Here is a 24,063-nt window from a genome sequence, read left to right as displayed (position 1 = left end):
CCGATCCAATGCCAGAAGCGCTTATCCACGCGAGATAGAAACACAGTCAACAACAACGAAGTCGGTCATTAAATGCTCCTCTAATCTAGTCATTGGTTCGCATGTAGTTAGTAAGCCTATATTGCAGCCTCCTCTGCCAAGTCATTACCCATCAAAGCTCCTCCACCAAGTTCATTACAGGGTCAACATAAGGCATATCGACAATCCTCAATACGGAGAATATTGAAAAGGCCTCATATATTTACACATATATATCTGACACATGGCAAGGTCATTTAAGCCAAATTTAGTAATATATATTACACCAACGAAAACCATTACGACAGACATTCCTTTGGGTTTTACTGTAAACACTACAAGCCCCATTAATAAAAGACAATTAATCCATGGCCCAATTTTCTTTGTAAGAAAATGGAGGAGGTTTGCATTTCTTTTATTTCTCATTATTAATTAAAGTGACAATCCAAGAAACTAATAGCAATACCGCAGTAAAATAACCTACAGTTTACTTAATTCTTTAGCAATTACAAATGCTTTTGCTTAACTCCATGTAAACATGGTGAATGAGAGCAAGAGGGAAAAACTCCTATAGACTAGGCCAATCCTCTGGTAGATTCGTCACAGAGGTTGAGGCAGGTGTTTGCCTCAACCTTACTAAAGTGTCATGAAGGTACTGCCGCCCTATTCCTTCTAGGCAGGATAGGTCTAGACTGTAATTATGAAAGGAATGGAGTAAGTTCCCTCCCTTACTGTGGCCTTCATATCCAGTGGAGCCCCACTAGGGCCGCGCCCGGAGATAGCGAAATCCCTATCCATGATGATAGGAGGATTTGCACCTAAAAGTACTAACTCGACTAACTTTATTTCATTACGTCTCCACTGACTTTTATGGCTCCCATACCCTGACGGCTTCGACTAGTGATAGCAAGGGATGTGTTACATGTCCAACCCCTTAAGCATTCCAACCCCTTAAGCATTCCAGCCCCTTGCCATCCGATGTTAAATAGAGGTGTAATAGACTAGCTTGTAGACAAGGAAGGAGAGAAGAATCAATCATTCACGACCATTACTTCTTAGCTTGAATACGTACCAGCCCAAGATGGTAGCCCTTCGGGGACGAGCCAAAGACTTCTTATTCTAATATTCGATGACTACTACGACCCCTAGTTGCGGCTTCTCTACCTGACTTAGTGATGAGCGAAATAACAAGTACATATGGCTTTGATTGCATAGTAACCCCGCTTCCTGAGCGAAGCGGAACCTTTTGTTATTAGTTGGTGTATGCATGGCCCGGTTGGTTATATTATGGATTAGCGGATTTGTCGGGTTCGCAGAATAATATTGATATGGTAATGTCGTATGTGTGTTCATATAGGTCATTTTCAGGAGAAGAAAAGTAACTATTCCTTTACTCGTATGACCTAATTCCTCTAGGAACTCTAAGCCTTGCAACAATCATTGACGATGGTATCCCCAAGTGCACTTATTATGCCGGATTCCAACATTCTTTGGAAGACTCTGCATTCAGCCCTGGCTTGTGCCAGACATAAACAGCGTCTAGTGCGCATGGTATGTATAGATGCATACCACCGTCTATCGGCCAGGTAGTAAGGACCACACGTTGCTAACCAGACCTGTTTTTGTCTTCATCTGCTCCGAGCTTTTCATAGTTTAAAATTTCGAGTTGCCAATGAGAACATGGTTTCCTTCGTCAAGAGTGTCCTCCTTCTCATCGTTGTTGGAGTAGCTGTGGCTATATCTTCTGAAGATGAGCAGGAAATAATCACCCGGGATGTATGCATCATCGGTGGCGGCTCGTCGGGAACCTACACTGCAATACAACTGCATGATGCTGGAAAGAGTGTTGTCGTTGTCGAAAAGGAAGACGCCCTGGGGGGGCATACTAATACGTATATCGACCCGGCAACAAACTTGACGGTTGATTACGGTGTGATAATCTTTCATGACCTGGATATTGTCAAAACTTACTTCAATCGCCTCGGCGTGGCTTTTAAAAAAGCATCAACTCTATCGTCAGCGTCATCGTTCGTTGACATCAAGACCGGCGAAGCCGTCCCTACCTACATCCCTCCCGACCCAACCAATGCTCTCATCGCATACGGCCTACAAGCAGCCAAGTATCCCGAACTGGAGGCTGGCTTTTACCTGCCGAACCTAGTGCCTAATGACCTGCTGATGCCTTTCGGGGACTTTGTAGCGAAGTATAATCTTGGTGATGCGGTTCCTACTGTTGCCTCTTTCGGCCAAGGGCTCGGAGACATTCTCAACTTGCAGACATTGTACGTCTTTAAGAACTTTGGCCTGGATGTCCTGCATAATCTCCAAGTCGGTTTTCTGGACACTGTCGGCAACGACAATCACAAAATTTATGACAAAGCTCAACAAGTGCTGGGGTCCGATGTGCTCTTACAGAGTAAAGTAATCAGCACCGACCGGAGCGCTGATAATCACCTCAAGGTCATTGTTAGCGGGCCCTCAGGCACTAAGACAATTCATGCGGGAAAGCTATTGATCTCAATTCCCCCTAAACTGGAAAATCTGCATAGCTTCGACCTCGATGAGAGAGAGCGCCATCTCTTTAGTAAGTTTGTCAACACAGGGTACTATACAGGCTTGGTCCGCTCCACAGGTCTGAAGAACATAACCAGCATCCAGAATATCGATCCCGACACACCGTACAACCTGCCTCAGCTCCCTGGACTCTACGGAATATCTGCGACAGCCATTCCTGGTCTGTATGATGTCAAGTATGGCAGCCCCATTGGCCTACCGGACGAGGTTATCAAAGCCGACATCATCGCCTCCATTAAACGACTCCAGAAAACTGGGATTGCAACTTCAGAAGAGGAGCCGAAGTTTGTGGCTTTCAAAAGCCATGCACCATTCGAGTTGACTGTGTCGACCGATGAGATCAAATCTGGATTTTACACGAAACTGTACGCGCTTCAGGGCCACCGGAATACTTTTTATACCGGGGCTGCGTTCCATACGCAGGACTCGTCGCTTCTGTGGCAGTTTTCAGAAGCGCTGCTCCCCCGGCTGAAAAATTAGCCTTAGCATCTCTACATTCTCGGCTACGCTGCGACAATGTGCGATCTTCTGGCGGGGTTGGTCAAGGAGGTAAGAGATCAATTATTTTCTAATTCCGATGCTAATGTATTATGACTGAGAAGCTAGTTTGATCTACAAGGGCCTTTTAAATGTGGCGTTTGCAAAGAATTCGCGGACACAAAAAGGAGAATAATGGTGCAGACGAGGGTAGCAACTGTTGCAAACGAGCTTGATACCATGATGTATGATAAGGGATCGGCCATTAGATAAAGAGTATTGCAAATGTATTGACCTGTTCAGCTGCATCATAAATCTTGGCCAAGACAGACACAGGAATTAAACGTCCATACTATTCTTAAAAGATCTTAACAATTAGAAGCGCGAGGGATTCTTTTTTTAACTCCAGTAGATGCCTCGAGGCATTGCAATAATCCCGGCTAAAGACACGGTAGGCCCAAGAGCATCGCACCCATTTCGACGTCTTGTGGCCCTGGAGGCTGTCTATAATCCGACCTGGTACTATCTTTGATAGGTTACTGCATGGGTTGTAAATTATTGTATCTGTGAAGTGATAAATGCTTGTCTATTGTCTGTATTTTAAAGCAGAGGAAGATTAATTGCTATTTTCTGATCTGAGAATTTCAGGGTTTACAAGGTGAACATCGGACTGATTCGAAGAATAGGACTATATAACCCGGCTATCTAAGCGCCCTGAAACGATCAAAGGGAGTGAAAGGTTTGTCTTCGTCTGCAAGGCTTTCCAAGAAAAAGTTCCCTAGAGGAATTACAGGTGGAAATGTTGGTTCATCACTTTCCCTCGCTGAATTTTCGGGAGTTTTGAGGTGTTTTCGGAATCCCCAGACGGAACCATTGGGCCGTGTTTAGCTTCCGCTCAGCACACAACCACAGATTGAATATCCGGCGATCAATTGATATCATGTTTTTCGAATGGCTTCTCACTTATACAGGCCCCTTTCAAATCTCACGCGTGAGCTTGCGTGTCTTCTCCCACCTTACAGTTGGATGCAAAAATGGTGCCCGGGGTCTTATACTCTTTGATAGTTTTTCAAACCTATAAGTAATGCATAGTGATGGAACTAAGCTTTATTAAGGAAGGATCCGGAATAATCATATTCCTGAACAATGCCAATACTGTATTGAGCTGTAAAATAACATGGGGACCGATGTACAGCTTGTATGTGTGTGATCCACGGGTGGCTGGAACTTTCAGATACCAACCATCCTGTGAATGAGAAACCTACAGGCTAATATAGCATGATCCACACTACAACATTAAGCTTTTTCTTGATGGAATAAGTTTTCTATCCCAGGGTAGCTAAAGTTTGCTCATGCTGGAATCGACATTAGGAATCTTCTCAGCCAACTTATGAATCGCTCGAACCAACTGCTAATTGTGGCGGTTCTGAAAAACCGATGCCCATCTCCACCATCCGTTAAGGCCACGCCTAATCCTGAAGTCTCTTTTCAGTACACCCTGACGATTTTTTTTCTACGTATATTCAAAAGCATAATTTTGATCCTCTCGGTCTTAGGTCCAATGAATGGAGTCTCCATATTTGTATTTGGATTTATGAGCTTGACACTTATTCGTCCAAGGGAAGAGTGCCGCAAAGGAGGCAGTTAGTTATACGGCTTGTAGCATTTGTCTTCATATATTCTCATGAAGTAAATTAAATATCCTATATATCTTCTTTTAAACCAGAATTTTCTTTTATGACAATCCCCACGAGACTGAATTGTTTACAAAGCATATTACTTTAACGTTCGTTTGCCGCGATTGAGTTGTGGTATTGTAGACCAACAAGATTCTAGTGATGCAAACATGATAATACCTATTATGTCATCCTTAAATTAATGAGGTTTTAAGGTTTTACTGTAGTTAGTTTATCACTATATACGGATTGCATCCATTAAAGTTAAGATTTCCTCACACTTATTGGTTCTGGGCTATACATTCACGTATTCTTGAAGTTGTCTGAATGAAATTAACATAACCTTTACAAGCTAACGTAACCCAGAACTCAAAATTAATATGCAGTTAGATACTTCTGCTGCCTATTAAAGCCTCTAATCTCTAGACAACTGGTACTAGCGGCAATGAAACTTAATTAATCATCTTCGTTAATAATTTACAGAAACAGGTATAATCTAGAATTGGTATTGACTTTATATTACGTCTTCTAATTAACATAGCTATATATGGAGTCAAAGACGTCATAATGACCGATATAGTCTGGCACTTAATTCTTTTCTATAATATGCTAGCAATTTGCTGTATAGCGAGCCAAATATATCTCCATGCTAGGAATGCAGAGGATATTCGTTCCAATTTTAATAACATTCTGCCAGTCTTAAAGAACCCCTTTTATTATTGAACAAACCGCGATTCTCCATCCGATTCTCCATCATCCATCATGCCTAGAGCAAATTTAGACCGTGACCCTATAACCCTACAAGAGGGAGGACACGTCGCTGCTCGAATTGGTGGCAAACTGATTGAGCCCGATACAATGGAATATGTTGATGGAGAAGTTGAAAGTATCACTATTTATCGTACTCCAAATTCCGATTTTGAACTTAAGTGTACGCAAGATGTGGACTTCGAACCTGGGGAACAAGTTATCTTACAGCAGCTGGGTAAGCATCCCAGGGTAGGTGTACATGAACAATTGTTGACTGGTACCATAGATCCCGTTAGTTACGCACTTATAGGGATGAAAAGTGGAAAGGAAGTTGAGTTCAAGGAGTAAAACTTTCTATGTTATGCATAAAATAATATGCCATCTTATATCCTTACTGCAGCCAGCAGTATGTGAAGTATAGTTCTGGATTAGTGACCTGATTGTTATAATGCGCTATTTTTATACTATTTATTCCGAAAATTTAAGTACTTTATTTTACCAAAAATTCAGATTCTCCATTAAAATTTCCTAACTTATTTTATAGTAGAAAAGAAATCCCGACACTCCTTGACAATGACGAGACTAGATCTTTATCACTGAAAACATGGTTAGCCTATGCTGCAAGATCATAACTTGCGAGTTGATTGGCCAAGCATCCTGGTCGCCTGAGTGTTAAGGCTAGTCACTCCTCTACTGATAGTTCAATTCAAATTCTCAAATATGGGTTAAATGTTGCAAAATTATCCTCAAACCTCAACTGCTTGGACAGGTCGACTACGTAGATGGTATAGGGGGAAATATATTAAGTTAGCCTACCGCATATAAGGCCTTCTCATCGACGTAGTACTCGTCTTGCCTTGTCACCTTGTTTGGTTGATCAACCTTTCGCTTTCGTACTCATATCGTCTTGATGTTCATCGTTTCGAGGCCTCGGCGTGCGGCAGCACGCATCTTCGAGTCGTCGTTGATACGCCTTTTCCACTCTAGCATATCTTGGCGACTCATTCTCTGCATGTGATGATATTTCTCCATTGACTTTCTCTCCAGATATGCTCCACTCTCTTTATCGCGACGCCCTTATAAAATATTAGATAGCTTAGTGTTCTGAAGGGGAACCTCTGACGCTTTGAAGTCATCTTTTCTGGCGGAGTTACAATCGATGCAATTGGCCAGCGAATAAGTCTCCTTAATAGATAGTATATGCACTAGGAGAAGCCGATATTATGCTTCAGCCGCTATAGACAAACAGTCTCACAGGTCTAAGAATCTCCCCATTATATCTGCGGTTGGCCCGACTGCTCGGGGCACACGACAGATATTGTCTGAGCAAAGAATGTTGAATCTTTTTAACGAGCAACCAATGAGGTTGTGTAACCGCCAATCATCCATACAAGCTCAAACCTACATGAACGTAAGAGATGTCGATCTTCAATGTACACAGCCAATCCCAATGTTGTATCTCCGAAATGACTGTCAAATTGCAGGGTAAGACGATCTTGAATGGTCGCAACTAGATAAATCATCTACTTGGTAATTTTACCTGGAGACGCACAAGTTCAAAACTTTGTCCAAGTTTCTCTGCGAAGAATACTATTCACACGCTTACACAGTTGTCATGTTTTCTTTTCCAGTGGACCATCATCCAGGACAAACAACCGCCTCTGTATATCCAATTGCTCTTTATCTGGATCAGACATTGTATAATGAACCACAGCGGCGCAACCCCCAACCTTTCTGTCCAAATAGCTCGCACCATCGAACGCTCCGGAAGAAACCGAGCCCATCAGCCCCTCTTCTCTTAATCTTAACAGCCTCCAGACACGAGTGCAGCAAGTTCGTAGACACAATATGCCCTTCGCGATGAGGCCACCATGGATGGCAAAACATCCTGGCTCCGACTTTGGCACCACACAGCATGCTCAGAGCCTCTATCGCGGCTAGATATCCAGCTCTCCGGATCTGAGCCGCGTTTGGATGCCGCTCACTGTATGGGTGATTTGACCCAGCAGGCCGCAGTACAGAGAATCGGAGATCACGGTTGTCGGTGCCTGCTAATGTTGTTAGCCCAAAGCTTGTTTTTTAAACGAGTGGCCGCCCCGGAACGAGACATTAACAGTTGGTTATACCGATGCCGGTGTGTCATCCGGTGTCGTGTTCCTGGAGAAGGGTTGATTAGTGCACTCCAGCATCTAGACACATCGCAGAAGCAATTCGTCTTCGGCAACCGACAACTGCGGATCAGTACGAGTGAAGGCGCAGTGTGCCATAAGTGCGGGTGCTACTGCGTGCCGTCCAGTTCTCTGTCGACCGTTTGGACGATGTGATCGTGTTGTCGGTTCGGCTGGAAGATGGGGCGCGGTATCCCGTGGGCGGGTTCCTAACCCGATGCGTTGGTTTATGGGCTGTCAAGTTTGGTTTCTCTGGCCCCTTGGCTGGCCTCCCGGGACGATTGTGTGGCCTGTGAGAAATGGCTGATTTCGCAACGCGACCTACACGTGAGGCAATTACAGGCTCGGCGGGTAGTTCGGATAGCACGCGCTACCTCTTATTCTGCACAGCGGGCGTCTGTGGTAAATTAATAATGTTCTATAAAAATACAACTGTAAGCTCAGTGTCGTCTACTGCCAGGTGCATGTTTAGTAATGAATACAGTTATTATTTTCTTTTCATTTGTCCCTTGAACGTGTACGCTCGGTTTTATGGATCGGTTAGAGCTGATTTAAACGCCAAATCCCTGATTAAATGGTCTTAGTACTCCAAAAGATATACACATTTTATCTATTATATGTGGCGATATGGCTTCACTTTTGTTGGAGCCGTAGGCATGAAAATCGGGGATCAGGTGATAACCGACGGTTAAAGTATAGAAAACCCAGAGCTAAGACCTAGCGGTATCTCAGAGAGAAGAAGACAAAATCACAATATTTAAAAACCAAGAACATCTCCTAGACCTCAATGCATAAAACCAACAACGTTAATCCCATCATCACCACAGCACTCCACAGACTCGTCTTCCTTGCGCCAGCACCAGAGCACCCGAATTGGCTGATCTCCCGCGAGTGCGAAAGGCAATCCTTTAACTGTCCGTGGGTATTCTCCGTGGCATTCAATACGCTGCACAGCTCTCCTCGCCGAAGTAGCCTATGCTACCGTTTACTTCGTGGCAGCATTCTCCTAACGTCGTGTAGGGGTCTTGCGTGGGTTCCAGCGTTGGTAGATTGGTAAGCCGCAGGTGTTGGGGTAGAGAAGCTCCGGCAGGCCAGTGTTATTTGCACAGCGGACGGGACCAATTAATGCCATGTTATATTAATATGTATATGTGTGTGTGTTTGTGTGTCAGCAAGAGTGAGTATAGAATTCTATGTTCTATGCTTGAATGTAAATAGGAGTAAGTATCTAGTAGGAGAGAATAAGAGCCTACCAATGGTCGGTCGACGTGAAGGGAATAAATATTATATAACTAAGACCCTCCTCTAAAAGAAATTATTGAGGTTAATAAGTGTTTATCAGCAGAAGAAAAACACAAGAAAGAATTTGCCACAGGTCTAACATGGTGCAAAACTAAGCGACAATAAATTAATTGCCGGTGGAGAGGCACGCGACTGAGGGTTACATTTACTCTGTATTCAGGTAGCGCCCTAATCAGAGATAAATTGAGTCGCTCCATAAAATCAATTACTAGACTCATGTTGTTGAAAGGCCTGTTTAAGTTAGACATGCCTGTTAGCCGCCGACTAGCTCAATTAGGGTCTAGTTCCTATTTATAGGGAAGCTACTTTGTAATGAAAACAGAAACCCTATGTGCCAAGCCATCTTTGAAGGCCAAGCCTAGTTTGAATGACTCCGTAGTCTAGGCTATGTGATGTTAAGTGTGAATCCTATCACCTGACACCGATTAGTTGTTGGAGCATATCGCCAAGCATAGCGGTTTCGACCTCGCTTAGTCATCATTTATGTAAGCTAGCTTTTAGTAACTTAGTAGAGGCCACCCGGCCACCCTTTCAATAGAAAGAGAAATCGCTTCCAACATTAGTTATGTCTCAGTGTAGGTCAGGCTTCGCCTCCAAAGATATCTTGGCAGTCGTAGGTATCCTGTTTTTATTATATAATAGCTTTCGTGTAACTAGCTAAGTTAACTAAGTTAAATATCCTTTTACCTAGGAGGTTGCAGATGAGTTGGGTCGTTATTTGGGTCGCGCGAGATGAAAATGATTATATAGTACACGCCCCTGGGGACGGAGGGAGGTGATGGCACCCTCGGGATCCCGAAAACACAGGGGCACTGACTAAGCGCGGTAAGGACGAAAGCTAAGGCTCGGCCGGGCCTGGGTCCCCGCAGCAGCATAAGGCACTGGGGCCTGCCCTTTACACTTGAAAGCTGAAACGTCCGAAATCCAACGAAGGATTCGCAAAGGATGCTTCCTGATAGGTCTGAGAGAACAATGAAGCGTTGAACATCGTTACTGCATAGAAAGTAAATATTTATCATGAATAATCCCAAAATATATGATCAAGGATTCCCATGGGTATTTCCAGCCCAGCTGGGGGCTGTCAGCTGATGCATTCAGCCCCCACAAACCACAAGGCGAGGCGGAGTAAACTAGGGCAACCTTTATAAATCTGACACCCCCTCCAATCGTCTCGCTCTGTCTACTTTATTTATACCCCTATCCAGTTGATTGCCAAACATAGTATTCCCAAGACACGCGGGTAAAACTGAACAGATTCTTCATGGCCACCCCTGAGTTTGACCCCGACTGCGAAGTCAAAGCATGTGCATTCACATCTAAGAATTATCGTGATGTGTACCCAGCCATCGATCCTTCTCGTCCTGACCTCTCCCAAGCCGGAAAGGTAGTGGTTATCACTGGTGCCAGTCGTGGGCTGGGACGATTGGCAAGTGGATGGCAACCGCGAAAGCGTTGACGCAAGATACTAACGAAATGTAGGCTTTTGCAGCATCATTTGCCCGCGCCAATGTCGCTGCCCTTGGCCTCATTGGCCGATCAGCTGAGGGCCTGGCTGAGACAGAGAAGCTCATCAACAAGATCAATCCAGAGACGAAGGTCCTCTCAATCGTAGTCGACGTCACGGATGAGGCTGGCATGAGCAATGCCTTTCGGAACATCGTGGTCCGGCTCGGAGTACCGCATGTGTTGGTCAACAATGCAGGAACGCTTGTTTCCCTCAAGCCGATTGTGGATACAGATGTGGACTCGTGGTGGAAGACACAGGTTAGTTTTTGTGTTCGACCGCTTTCATTCTTCGAGACCATAGAAGGCAGGGCCTGAATTTTGATCTCGCTGACCAGAGTTGCTGCAGGAAACTAACGTGAAAGGAACCTTTGTAGCCACTAAGGCTTTCTTGAACCAGATTGGAGCCAGCCCATCGGCAGCAACAATAATCAATATGACTTCGATGGCAGCCCAGGGGGTCCCGCCCGGGATGAGCTCCTATTCTCCCGCCAAGCTCAGTGTGGTCAAGTTCACACAGTTCCTGGCTGCCGAGCATCCAACCATCACCTCCATCAGTCTCGACCCGGGCGTAGTACCCACAGACATGGGACACAGCGTGCCGTATCTTGCGCCGCTCATGAAAGATACCCCCGAGCTGTCCGGAGGCACAGCTGTCTGGCTCGCCAGCGGCGATAAATCGTTTCTGTCCGGAAGATACGTCTCTGTCAATTGGAATGTGGAAGAGCTTGAGAAAAGAAAGGTAGAGATCAAGGACGGTAATCTGCTGACATTCCGTCTGAATGGATGCTTTGGCGGACCCGAAGTGACAGTGGAGGGTAGTAAGTGATATATATAGTAGGCCGGTCGTTGTTTTAGATAAAAACAAGGACTTCCGATGTTGAAAGTACCGGCATTCAGCTTAGACGGCCGACTTGAATACTTATCCTACCGACTTCCGCAGGGGTTTTGCGTACATCATACAAAATGGATATGGAGAAGTTACGGGGGTAAGTAGAATCTAGGGTAGAAGCACATCAGATGCAAGAAAGAGATTGGTGCAGCTGACACCAAATTCTGAAGATACACTTGAAGCTTCTACGTACCGTTACATTTGGTATAGCTTTCAATCTAACGGCCGTTCAACGCGTTATCTGTTCTGTGGCTGCTGAAAAAGAAGCAAAGAAAAATACCACGGAAACCCAGATGCTCAATGGTCAGCATATACATACATTGAGCGACGATAAGCTTTTTGTTTGCTTAATGGCTGGAGCGTCCACTCCCTATAACAGTTTAGATAGCCTTTGTAGCACTATTGCAATGAAGTTCCCCACCGGCATGATGTTCAGAGTGACTGATTCAGCCCCGAGTCGCCTACAACTTGTCCGTGTATTCCCTGATTGCCTTCTGGTTCTCCTTGATATACGCTTCAGTCATCGTCATCAGATTGTCCAATACTTCAAGGTCATCCAGATCTCCAACGACAATGTAATCATCACTACCAACTCTCTGGGAAACATTGAGTCTCCAGTACTTGTGCATATTTGCCTACGGCGCGAATACATCCAAGTGTTCGAAAAATTATGTGCGTCATCTCGGAGTTGGTTGCAGCACTGGCGAACGACGAAGCAGACTTAACTAATCTCTAGCTGCCCACCATGAAATAAAACCTATTTCCCGGACATTGGGTAGATATGTAAAGGACTGTTTGCCGAGATACCAGTTCCAATACTAAGGAAGCAGTCAATGGAGCGCGCAGGGCCGGAGACACCTAGGACTTTGGTCCAGAGCCTATAAAGTTTCACGTCAACAATGAGCAATGGGTAGCCAAGAGGTCTGTCATACCATCCTAGGAGATTGTTGGTTCCCAGTCCACCATCGACCAACTCATATCCTAGCAGCGCAGCGGACGTTGCGTGACTGCTTCCCAGATTCGAATACAGGGTAGAAGAGACGACTCTCTTGGGTTTTTGTAGGACTGGAGAAAAACAGGGCCTCTGTTGTTGGGTGCATCTTTCTGGATGGACGTGACAATACTGAAACAATGTTAGAGGGCATTTTTCATGGACGGAACAGGGGGGTGTTACACTTTGCAGCGGCTTTCCTCATCTTGGAGAGGGACGTCGGCAGTTCTGAGTTTTTTTGTACGCTGGCCTTGATGATGCTTTCCAAGTGTGAGGTGTTGTACAAAGTGCCCCATTAAGTACAATTCCTGGCCTTTCCTGGCTAGCGCACGTCGAAAATTTTGCACATGAGCTCTTAGTACTCCTGTGTACACTCGTCCACAGTTATTCCAGTCATCCTAGAATTAGGGCAATCCTACTAACGGAATTCTGAATCAGGGACTCTGACACCCGCATGGAGAACTTAGCTTGCGGGGTATATTCAGCCACCAAGTTCATAGTTTTATTAAATCTTGGGACTGGTCGATTTGCTGCCCTTATAAAAAATAGACATTCTTCCACTGGAGATATCCGCCAGGGCGTACAGTTAATGAAAATAATTAGTGAGCACACCACGATACGTGAAATTATACATTTTATTTTATGCTCTAGTTGGAGTTGATTTGGTACAGAGTCACTCGCGTAGAAGCTCAAAGACATTGGCCATAACTCTACTGAAATCTAACTTTTGAGTATAAAAGAAAACATACGTAGATGGATGATGTCGTATTTGTTCAACTGCTCTTTTGGGAAGGGCTTAGTGGAGTCATGGACGGAGAAGTCAATGTCGCATGAATCGGTAGGAAATCCATTGCTGAAGATATCAAGGCCCTTCTAAGGTATTAACGGCCATTGGGACACGTTTTGGATAAAGACTATAGGTGCTCTAGCTATTTTTAATACTTGCATGTTCATTTCCGAGCACCCCATCATGGTTCCGAAAAATATTTTGATTGACTTACTACGCAGTTTTTATATTAATATCCTACAGTCCATACTACATTATTTAATGCGAAGTCTCCTTACCTGGTTACAGAGATGTGCCGGGCCAACCCGTGTTTATGTACAATAATCCGGTTGCACACAAACTGCGTCATGGCAAAAGTATGTAATGAATTAGGTTAAAATAATTACAACATAATGTTGTGATGATAATGGCACTTGCTCCTTTGCCGTTCGCGGCTTGCTGATTTTGATTCTCTCCGTAGTACAGAGGACTACGAGGCAAAAGATGTATGTTAATATTAATGTCCTAATTCCAAATACTTTTCTCACGAAATCCCTTCCTACAGTCTGGTTGCGTTTAATATAAACCACGATGTCAACTAAGGACCGAGGCTCTATCCTGTCCAAGATGATGGCATCATGCGAGTTCAGAGATCTCAAGCTCGTCTGCAAGGGGATGAAATTCAAGATCCATAAAGCCATTGTCTGTAGCCAATCTCCAGTCATGAAAGCAGCAATCCAGGGAGGATCCAAAGAACGTTCTATATAAAAGTAGTCAGTTCGAAATAATGGACTTGCTTACCACGGGAATATAGGAATCAGAAACTAATACCATCACTATGGATCATTTCTAGCCTAGCACAGTAAAGCGGCTAGTTCAATTTATGTATACTAGCGACTATGAGTCTGAAGGCGATCATGAAGCCCCCTTGGCTAACCAGGAAGCCTTGTTAAGTGGTAGTAATATGGTTGAAGAAAGTAGGATTAACCACTTACTGACCGGGAATAGTTTCTAACCTGGCAATGCAAAAGCAGCCGAATTACTAGGAAGCTAGCTCCAGTTAAATACCACGAAAAGAACACCACCGAATCCGCTACGGACAGTCAGCTTGCACAATCACCTCTAAAATTGACAGCTGCCACTCTCCTTTTTGAACATATTCGTGTCAACTCTATTTAGCAGTTATTCCCGAGATGTATATATATGTATATACACATAGATGTATCATAACACATGTATGTACGTATTATATTATTTATACTAAGTATTTGGTTGTCTCTGCTAGTGGAGATAAAGCCGCTTGGCTATATAAGGTACAAGACGACTGATCTTTCATCTAGCGCCTTATATAGTAGCGAAGGTTTTAGTCTGAGCACCATACCGAGTTTAACCCGTGACATATATCCATTATTCTTGAATATAAAGGGTTTTAATTAATATAATATAGTTATATATGCAATAAAAAATAGCAATAACAGATCAGATAAAGGGCTAGAGTCATTTAATCTCTCGGGCTAATTAACCCCATTAGCCCTATTATCCTATACAGCGTAGCCCCTACTGTCCCTATTGTCGACAGTGGGGCATCTATGGAGTGGGAGCTCAAACAACCAATCATGTCTTGAGACAGATCCCGTCTTGAGAAAACCGTCCCAGGAGGGGTATTATTACATAATAACAAGCCTCATGTTAGTTAACTAACTTAATGTTAACTAGTTAGGTGGGTTCACTTTCGTTAGTTCGTTGGATGGCTGGTCGTTAGAGCAGGATAATTAGTTGACACATATCGACCAACAGTTGTTCGACTCATTTTTCCCTTAATTATTTTTTATTATTGTATTTTTATTTTTTTATTCTTTTTTATTTAGTGTGACTCATGGGGCAAAGTAGTGGTAACTACGTAGTTAACATTTCAGTGTCTCTTATTAAATAATGTCGGCCAACCTTCTAAGTTAAGGCAGCTTATCTTAGATTACTCTGTCAACAAATGATCTAACAAACCAATTCCAAAGCAGGGAAGTGCAGTAGAATAAGAACTGAAAAGTAGATGCTATAAACCTTCCAAGATCAACCTAACCCGAGCAGGGATGACCCTTGAGTTCCTAGGAGCAAATGATAGGGCAGCCTCAGAGGGGTGAATAGATATTCATCTGGGAGAAATTGAGCCAGTCACCAAATCAGGGCCACAGTGACGGGAGCCTAAGAGATGGCAGCTGTTAGCGTAAAACCTGATTCTCTCCTTAACCGACACCACATACCAATAGTTACCTAATTAATTCTGTGGATAAGGTAAGCGTTGACCTCGTATTCATTTTGGTGCAGACAATTATTTAAAGGGCGCGGGGGGTTGGGCTTTGTCAGAGAACTGGAAAACACAATAATGGCATCCGAGTCAATTGTCTTGACTGAACGCTTCACTCACAGAAGTGATACTCACGAACACTCCATCCAGTGGACAAGCATCGGACCAGACAGCAGTCCCCCACTGATCTTCGTTCACGGCACCCCCTGGTCCTCATACGTCTGGCAGCCCTACGTGAAGGCCCTGTCCTCGCGGTACAAGATCTATCTCTTCGATAACCCGGGATTCGGCGAATCTCCTGGCCGTAGGCCTCTTCAGGCCCCCACATCCGCAGACGATAAGATATCTGAACTCGATGCATCTCTAGCCGGTCAAGCAGAGGCATTTGCCGCCCTATACCATTCATGGAACTTTACCTCTGACCGACTTCCCCACGTCGTCGCTCACGATAACGGCGGGCTCATCACCCTACGTGCGAATCTCCTCCACGGCTGCCTATACGCGAGCCTATGTCTTGTAGACGTCGTCGCTGTCCGCCCCTTCGGCAGTCCATTTTTCCGGCTTGTTGCGCAGAATCCGTCCGTCTTCACTTCCATCCCGGATGCAATCTTCCAGGGTATGGTGCGTGCATATATACAAGATGCGTCATTCAAGCCTCTCCCAAAATATGTTGAAGACATGCTGGTGAAGCCGTGGATTGCGGGCGGAAGTCAAGGCCAGGCGGCATTTATCCGGCAGATCGTACAGGCTGATCAGTGGCATGCAGAGGAGGTCGAGGGGCGATATGCGGAGGTTGGGAGTGCGATGCCAGTGAAGGTTGTTTGGGGGAAGGAGGATAGGTGGATTCCTGTTGATCGGGCTGAGAAATTAGCCAGCGCGGTTGGGGCAAGGGAGGTTGTTTTGATCGGGGAGGCTGGTCATTTGATTATGTTTGATCAGCCTGAGCGACTGGCGACGGAGATTGCCGTCTGGCTGAGGGAAGTAAGTCGGTAGACTGTAGATAGACATCAGTTAACTGAGCCACGGCTATCTTCCTATCGTACCACATATTCTTCCAATTCAGCTTTCATGCAGGCCGCAGCTATAGTAACAAGAATACTGCAAATAAATAAAAGTATGTTAAACATTTTTTGGAACTTACCTCAGGTTACTCAGACCATAGATTTCGTGCAAAAACACTAGAATATTCAGGTCAGCTGGTGAACCATTCTGTAGTAGTTGAGCTCCTACCCACTGCAGAATATTCCAAATCAATTCTAGCATATAAGCTCTTAACTGCCCGGACCATCCCGCAGCCCACAGCTAACTCCTTGTGCATAGAAAACTCATAACTACTGGATGGGAAAGCTGTGTGATATTAGGTTCAACATATCCTAGCATAATACAAGTTTCTTTTTATTCTTCTTGAAATTCCTGACCAATGGATCATACTTTCTATATGCTTAGTACGGTTGCCTATCCTTGCTCTCCATTGTGAGTATACAATTTAATATGCTTATAATAAATAGAAACAAATGTACTAGCACATCAATGTTTGGTTAAGCTCGACTTTAAAAGGGCCTTCAATTATTTTCCCCTTTTTCCCTTTTAGTTTTTTGACTTTTTTTTTTTTTGTCCCCAATGTTGAGGGTGGCCGGCATTTCACAAAGAGGTTCTTCTTAATATGCCAGATGTGACTGTAGGCAGATCAGATTACTAAATCATATTGAGTCCTATATCAAAAATACTAAGATAGGGAGGAAAGGAAGAAGGTAGAAGGGCGTTGTTATGGTGAGCGAGAATATGGTGGCGTGCTTCCGAGCCCTAGCCCTGTGCCCTCAGTCCTTTCTCATTGAATCCAGTCTGCCTGCAAACTACATAAGCATCACGTCACTGCGTTGAGCTGAACGAGATGTCTAAGGTAAGGACCACACCAGATATAAATAATACTATCTGACCAAGTAAAGACTGCTTTAATTGCACCATTGAGCCTTTATTCTTACTAAAATTACCTTTGGATTGCCTATGTTTAGCTATCTTATAACACTATTCAAGCGCTAAAGTACCTATGTGTATCACTCCTTTGTCTCGTCATGAATAAATGCAAAGCCAATATAAAATGCATTTATCGCGGTGAAGCCGACAATATCTAAGAGTTTACGTTCGAAACATAGCTCCCTAATCTCCTATTGTGTAGCTTCAAGACCTCCTCCAAACTCCCATCCGAACCAGATCATAGTACAAGCCCGTTCATATCGGACGTGATACGCGCAGTGACCTCCCCAGCGTCGAGAGTATAGAAAAAGGCGATGTTTTGGCGAATGATGGCTTCAGATGCGCTCGACGCAGGTTGCATGTAATTCGCTCATCCAAAAGTTAGCTGCTGCGATATAGATGAAGACAAACTCTGCGATGTTGAGATAGATATAGTAGGTGGTAGACTGCGACTATGGAGGACAGGTTCGCGCTGTTATCCATTCTGTCGGCATTGTTCTGGAACGAGCGCAACAATCCTGAGCATCGACGATTAACTCTTGGTCCGTAATGTTAGTGCAATATATCTACCAGTCTAGCCATGATATGGAGTAGGCAGCTGCTTAATTAATGCTCTATAAAGTTTTCTACTTGTATTTTGCCTCCACTGGACAATAGGGTGCGTTATCAAGGGAGGTATATATATCTCAATATCCAGGCTATTCATAGAATATTCCCAGACTCTGACTATTTACCATCCCAAGCATGCTACAGACTGTAGCGACAAAGGCAAAAGACTGCAGTGAATCCACTCAGAGTTCCATGCTGCTGCTCGATCCTCTTGAACTGAGTTTCAAGTCGATCAACATGGGTATGTGTTGCTGAGGATTTACTGGCTCATAGTGCTGTATGAGCATCCAACAGAGATTTGACGATGACAAAGCAATTAATATGCAATTAATGACGAGGATGGCAGTCAATCCTGGACATTACGACCTACGCGGTCCCACCGCGGTCCCACCGGAGTCCCTTGCCGCGGTTCCGATGCCCACGGGTATCTTGGCATATTTTCAACTTTTCACAGGGCGTTTTCGTCGTTGAAATGGAATTCCATGGACCTGAGTATAAATCAATATATTTAAACCATCCCTTGACTCAGTAGGCTGTCGTGCATATTGTGTAAAATGTCTTTTCGTGCAGAATCTGAACCGTCAAAACTACTTGAATAGGAAATTTTGCTCGGAGCCGCTAATTCGACAAACGATGGAGCCGTCCCTTACAAAGTACAAACATCTACCGTGGAACGTTTTGACCGGCTAATACAATGCAGGAACTGATATTGTGGGCCGTCCAAGTTTATATACATGGACCGTGCCACGTCATCTACTGGGCCGGAAGATAATCCACATAGTAAGCCGCATTATCCTCGAATGGACCATAGAAGCGACCACGGTGATATGGTTCCAAGGGGATACCTTTCTTCAGACGATCGACCAGGTCCGGATTGCTGGTAAAGAACCTGCCATAGAGAAGGGCATCGTAGCGACCCTCCTCCAGCACGCCCCACGAGTTGGACTGGTTCCATCCGCCGGCGGAAAAGAAAGGGGTCGAACCAAAAATCTGACGGAAGCGAGTCAAATCCACATTCAAGAGGCCCCAGCTGCTCAGAAACTTGTCTTTTTCTTCGTAGCTGAAGATTTGCTCGTATCGCTGTCACATGTCAGGATCCATTCATCCATTCATTTTTTCTTTCTTTCATGTGATATACTTACCGGCTCGATAAAGCTCACATACGACAGATTCGGAAGCGCCTTTTTCAAAGATTCACACAGGAAGGTCCAGGTCTCCACGCGCTGCTCGCCGCGCGCCTGGTTGTACAGTCCAAACGGCGACAGACGAATGGACAGGTTCTCCTGGCCGACGGACTGCGCCAGCGCATCCATCAACTCCAATACGAAGCGGCACCGCTTCTCCGGGGAGCCACCGTACTCGTCGGTGCGACGGTTGACGTTGGAGCTGAGGAACTGTTCGGGTAGGTAGCCATTGCCCGCATGCAGCTCGACACCGTCGAACCCGATGCGCATGGCGGTCTCGGCGGCCTGGCAGTAGTCGCGAATGGTGCGCTTCAGATGCTCGACGGACAGCTCGATCGGCGGATGGTCGGCGTATCGTACAGGCACCGTCGATCCCACGGGGGGATGGGTGTAGCATTCCTCCGGGTCATCCCAGACGCTGGCCGAGGCGGATACGACGGGCGATCCCGTCATCTGAGGGATGGCAGCACGACCAGCGTGCCATAATTGAGCGTAGATGTAACCTCCCTGGGCGTGGACCGCATCGACGACCCTTTTCCACCCGGATGCCTGCTCCTCAGTGAAGAGACCGGGAACGCCCGGCATGCCATTACTCTGCAAAGCGGGGTTAGATCGAGATGGATAGATAGATCGATCGATAGTGGGAAAGCATAAAGCATATGAAGGCAGTCTGAAAATTGGGACGACGATCCCTGGGTCGGAAATATCTTCCCAAAGCTTAAAAAGGTTAAAGTGAAGAGCTGCTTACCTCTAGGGACGGTGGAATACCTTCCGAGATGATCAACCCGCCAGGGGTTGTACGTTGACGATAATACTCGACCATCAGGTCCCCTGGATACCAGACGCGATTGGGATTCTCGGGGGTGCTCGTGACGTTGACGGGCACGCCGCGGTTCCTGGTCATTGGAGCATGGATGACGCGGTGCCGCAGCTGGATCTTGCCATTATTGATGCTCAGAGGCTCGAAGAGTTTGGAATTCTCTTCATCCAGCTTGCGGATCGTCATCCTGAAGATAAAGGTGGATTTTGGGTCTACAGATGGGAAAGCTACTCGGGCACAGGGGAGGGGGTGACGCACGATTGGGAAGGAAGGTAAAAACGAAAATAAAAATAAAAAGCAAAAAGGACGACGACTAATAAAAAGAGAAAATAAGAGTACTATAGCAACCAAGGCAACGGTCTGACCACGCCAAGATTGACTAGGGATAGTAGCAGAGCACTAACAAATCGTGTCCTTTTCCTCGGGTCTTGATTTACTTAATCTGTTGCCTAATGCATTGTCACATTGTGCCAGAAACATGCTGGGAAACGGCACTACTGTACTGTAGCTTATCTGACATCGTGGAAGTCAGTCGAAGTATGCGGGATGAAACTTTTTGCGGATCTACTGGATTATCGTTGATTTGTGTACCCGATGAAACCACCACAGTTACATGGATCTGGGCACCACTACCACAAATGTAATGCACTACTCCGTAATAAGGATGTTGGTACTAGTCATCTAAGCGAGCAGTCAATTGATCCTGATTGCTTGCGGTGATGCTCCACTTCTGCCACTAGACTCTGGATGGTGCGGTGACCGAGTCCACCGGCACTGATTAGTTTCGCGAGAATTCTCTGCCGGCTTCCGCGCTCGTGTTAAAGTAGAATAGTTCTGCGTATATTGTATGCACTATTGACTTGGATCGGGTCTTGGAGGAGTAATCTGCATACGGAGTAGTTCGTTTTGTAGCATCCATGTATTGGAGCATTAACAGGGCTTATCACGAGCTCGTACCCCACCAATGTTAGCCGAACGAGAACTCGTCTCAGGGTCAATCCTCTCTCCTCCTCTGCCGTCCTGGCGGGACTAAATAGCACTTAATACAATGAATCTTGGTTTGTCCCAGTTTTTTGACTTCTGCCAGCCGTCGCAGATCAGAGATATGCCATAATGTTGCCCTTTTATGTCCATGCGGGTCCATCGGAACCTCAGGGTCCATGTTGGACTCCACTTGGGATTCCAAACGAAGAAACGGACTATCGATCTCTCGTATTGGTCTGCTGGGTCCGGCAACAGAGATAATGCTTAATGGGAACGATGGGGTAATAGCCTGTTTTTTTTTTGTGTGTTTTTAATATACGTTGTTCCCTGCTCCTGGATTTTTGACTCTGGATCTTGAGTGTCGCAGTATGCTGCTACGTCAAGATGACTATTGAGAATCCCCACGACGCTCTGCGGACCGTGAATCTGGTCACCCAATGTCTGTGTATTCCGATTGTGACAATTTTTGTCGGCTTGCGGTTTGGCATCCGCACGCATTACAAGCAGTTTTTGGCCGTTGAAGACAGTATGTGATGGTCTGGATTTACTTATTGATGAAACTGACTCGGACAGCGACCTGTTTCCTGGCATGGGTAGGTGACTCTGCGATTTCTCGGGTCCATTCTGACTGTTGTAGCTCCTGTTTATGGGGTACTGCAGCATTGCTATTGTCGGTGAGTCTATCTTACCCTCATCATCTTACTCTCATACTTCCAGACTAACGTCTCAAGTGAGCAAATACGGTGGCGGATATCACATCACCGACGTCTCTCTTGAGGATCAATTGCTCTATCGCAAGGTAGGGCCTCTCCATGCTCTGTTTGTCCAATACTAATCTTGTAGTTCTGCTACGTTGCCACGGTACTATACTGCCCTATGGCCCTCCTGACCAAGATTTCCCTTCTATCCATCCTCATCCGCATCTTCGCCCCGTATAAATCTCGAATCATCTTCATCTACGTCCTCCTCGGTTGTCTGACGGTGTACTACATCGTAGCGGAGATAGTCAAGATCCGTATGTGCGACCCGATCCCGGCATACTGGGATCTGCGAAAGGAGGCCTCGTGTATGGACCAACGGGCAGCGCTGATCGCCGACTCGGTGATCAGCGTGGTCAGCGATTTCATTATCCTTGTATTGCCGCTGCCGTTGACCTGGTCGTTGCAGATGTCGCGCAATAAGAAACTGCGCGTGATTGGCATGTTATCTGCTGGTGGATTGGCCACGGCGTTTAGTATCTATCGATTGGTTCTGGTGTTGAGGGATGGGAATTCCCCGGATCAGACCATCGTGTTTGTCTGTCTGATTCTCTCTGGGTATATCCCCTTTCCCTGTATTGAAATTCACCACAAATGCTAATATAATATAGAAACGCAGAGGGAGGCGTCGGACTTATCTGCGCCTGTCTCCCCACGTTCAACGTCCTCATCCGCAAACTGCGCCATGCAGCCTACGGCTCGAATCGATACTACCAGCAGGAGGAGTCATCATCGGTACCGCTGAGCAAGATGAAAGCTAGCGGGAGCAAGGGGTTCTCGATGGGATCGAAACGCGAGCACGACTTCGGGTCCGATCAGAGCCACCTGATCTCATACGCGGGGACAGTGGACTTGGCCAACGGGGGAGATGCCACTGGGATTCACATCCACAAGACGGTAGATGTGTCTCAGACGGTGGAAATGGTGGACGAGACGGAGCAGGAGGGGACTCCATCGGGTGGGCGTCGGTTCTAATGTATTATTGTATTATTTTTGGTGTTTGGGTGTCTCTAAGAGCTATGCAGGGTATGTAGGGATCTATGTATTGAATTACGAATTGTATCTTACGAGGATATCTGGATTATTGTATTTAAAATCTAGTGCAGCGCAATAACAGACCCACGCCGAGTTTCCTCCAGGCATACTCCGAATGTGATTGACTTGTCTGCCTGCACGTGTAATCGGTCTAGAAGAATCGATTATGTAGAGTTTTATTGTACAATAGTTCATAAAAATTTATGCTTAAAAATAAATATTTTTGTCAGTATCCAAAACCAGGACTACAGGGTAATCCGCATAAATTCCCCCTTCGTATGCTCCCACACCTGCTCAGCAATCCCTGTTTCTCGCAGACCCGCCAGAAAGGCGAGTGTCTCCGAGGATGTGCTCTCCCCATCCCATCCGACTGAATACATCCCACTGCCTATCTCCCCCGTCGTCCCCGTGGCTCTCCCAGCACCGTTAACGGACAGCATGGATTCCGTCCCCTGGAGAGGCGCATACCGAGCACTCGTCACCAGATACAACTGTCGTTCGCCGCTCTCCTCCGGCGACATCAATTCAGCTTCACTGACAGCAACGTACTGCTGACGTCGGGCTAAGGGCGTGTCCACTCCCCCGGGATAATTATGGATGAATGCCACCTCGGGCGCCGACCGGGCCACAGCCTCCACACCCAAAGTAATCATGGTACATAGATGTCCCCGGAGTTGCTCGTCGGGAACTCGAAGAGCAGAAAAATCCGACGAATCCAGCGGACCTTCCAAGCCTCCCCCGCCGACGGTCACCACACGACGAAGGAAAGCAGCCTGGGTAAGGAGAGGAAGGAGCCGAGTCATGAACCGTAGACGCGAGTAGTAATTCAAGGAAGCCAGCAGGTGCAGCTTCTCCGAGGTCTCTGCGGTCTCTGTCAGTGGAATATCCCAGACGGAATACATGGTGAGTGGGTATGTATACCGCTACGATCCAAACTGGGAACGCCCGCAGTGAGAAAGAGGACATTCAAATGGGATTCTCGAGTCTGGATCTGCATGCAGACCTCGTCAACTACCCGGATGAGACTCACGTCCGCCCGGATGAAGATATACTCCCCCTCTGGATTGAGAGTCTGACATTCGGCCACGATCCGGTCGGCTGCCTCCTGCGAGCGACCGACGAAGTACGCTCGTGGTCGATGTGCATATTTGGCGAATGTTTTCAACGTGGCTGCCCCAATGCCGCTGGTGGCGCCTACGAAGAGCGCGACGAGACCGGGGGGAAAGGAGGAGGAAATGCATGCGTTGGAAGCGTGGATATCAGAAAGAGACACCATTTTT

General features: G+C 45.9%; 8 protein-coding genes across 8 annotated transcripts; 6 read left to right on the top strand and 2 right to left on the bottom strand.

Moving 5' to 3' along the window:
* Nucleotides 1-1,698: 1,698 nt before the first annotated feature.
* Nucleotides 1,699-3,072, top strand: ATNIH1004_001763 (uncharacterized protein; the record flags this gene model as incomplete). The annotated part of the gene is made up of 1 exon (XM_033566458.1): nt 1,699-3,072. The coding sequence occupies one exon, from the start codon at nt 1,699-1,701 to the stop codon at nt 3,070-3,072; it is 1,374 nt and encodes a 457-aa protein (XP_033432215.1).
* A 2,435-nt stretch (nt 3,073-5,507) lies between these two features.
* Nucleotides 5,508-5,843, top strand: ATNIH1004_001762 (uncharacterized protein; the record flags this gene model as incomplete). Its single annotated transcript, XM_033566457.1, has 2 exons — nt 5,508-5,730; nt 5,782-5,843. 2 exons carry the CDS (start codon nt 5,508-5,510, stop codon nt 5,841-5,843), a joined length of 285 nt encoding a protein of 94 aa, XP_033432214.1.
* A 1,523-nt stretch (nt 5,844-7,366) lies between these two features.
* On the top strand, nt 7,367-7,667 carry ATNIH1004_001761 (uncharacterized protein; the record flags this gene model as incomplete). The annotated part of the gene is made up of 2 exons (XM_033566456.1): nt 7,367-7,510; nt 7,560-7,667. The coding sequence occupies 2 exons, from the start codon at nt 7,367-7,369 to the stop codon at nt 7,665-7,667; spliced, it is 252 nt and encodes an 83-aa protein (XP_033432213.1).
* Nucleotides 7,668-10,226: 2,559 nt separating this feature from the next.
* On the top strand, nt 10,227-11,297 carry ATNIH1004_001760 (SDR family NAD(P)-dependent oxidoreductase; the record flags this gene model as incomplete). Its single annotated transcript, XM_033566455.1, has 3 exons — nt 10,227-10,349; nt 10,445-10,729; nt 10,818-11,297. 3 exons carry the CDS (start codon nt 10,227-10,229, stop codon nt 11,295-11,297), a joined length of 888 nt encoding a protein of 295 aa, XP_033432212.1.
* Nucleotides 11,298-15,497: 4,200 nt separating this feature from the next.
* ATNIH1004_001759 (alpha/beta fold hydrolase) lies at nt 15,498-16,412 on the top strand (the record flags this gene model as incomplete). Its single annotated transcript, XM_033566454.1, has 1 exon — nt 15,498-16,412. The coding sequence occupies one exon, from the start codon at nt 15,498-15,500 to the stop codon at nt 16,410-16,412; it is 915 nt and encodes a 304-aa protein (XP_033432211.1).
* A 2,343-nt stretch (nt 16,413-18,755) lies between these two features.
* On the bottom strand, nt 18,756-20,192 carry ATNIH1004_001758 (alkene reductase; the record flags this gene model as incomplete). The annotated part of the gene is made up of 3 exons (XM_033566453.1): nt 18,756-19,082; nt 19,145-19,780; nt 19,935-20,192. 3 exons carry the CDS (start codon nt 20,190-20,192, stop codon nt 18,756-18,758), a joined length of 1,221 nt encoding a protein of 406 aa, XP_033432210.1.
* A 1,182-nt stretch (nt 20,193-21,374) lies between these two features.
* ATNIH1004_001757 (uncharacterized protein) lies at nt 21,375-22,723 on the top strand (the record flags this gene model as incomplete). The annotated part of the gene is made up of 6 exons (XM_033566452.1): nt 21,375-21,516; nt 21,564-21,583; nt 21,628-21,664; nt 21,722-21,789; nt 21,834-22,306; nt 22,360-22,723. 6 exons carry the CDS (start codon nt 21,375-21,377, stop codon nt 22,721-22,723), a joined length of 1,104 nt encoding a protein of 367 aa, XP_033432209.1.
* Nucleotides 22,724-23,028: 305 nt separating this feature from the next.
* On the bottom strand, nt 23,029-24,059 carry ATNIH1004_001756 (uncharacterized protein; the record flags this gene model as incomplete). Its single annotated transcript, XM_033566451.1, has 2 exons — nt 23,029-23,645; nt 23,705-24,059. 2 exons carry the CDS (start codon nt 24,057-24,059, stop codon nt 23,029-23,031), a joined length of 972 nt encoding a protein of 323 aa, XP_033432208.1.
* Between the last annotated feature and the right edge of the window lie 4 nt (nt 24,060-24,063).

The sequence above is a fragment of the Aspergillus tanneri genome, assembly GCF_003426965.1.
Source record: "Aspergillus tanneri strain NIH1004 chromosome Unknown AapTan_2_pilon_pilon_pilon, whole genome shotgun sequence".
In the NCBI taxonomy this organism is placed as follows: Eukaryota; Fungi; Ascomycota; class Eurotiomycetes; order Eurotiales; family Aspergillaceae; genus Aspergillus; species Aspergillus tanneri.
Note: the sequence above shows the minus strand (reverse complement) of the source record. Positions and strands in the feature narration are given on the sequence as shown.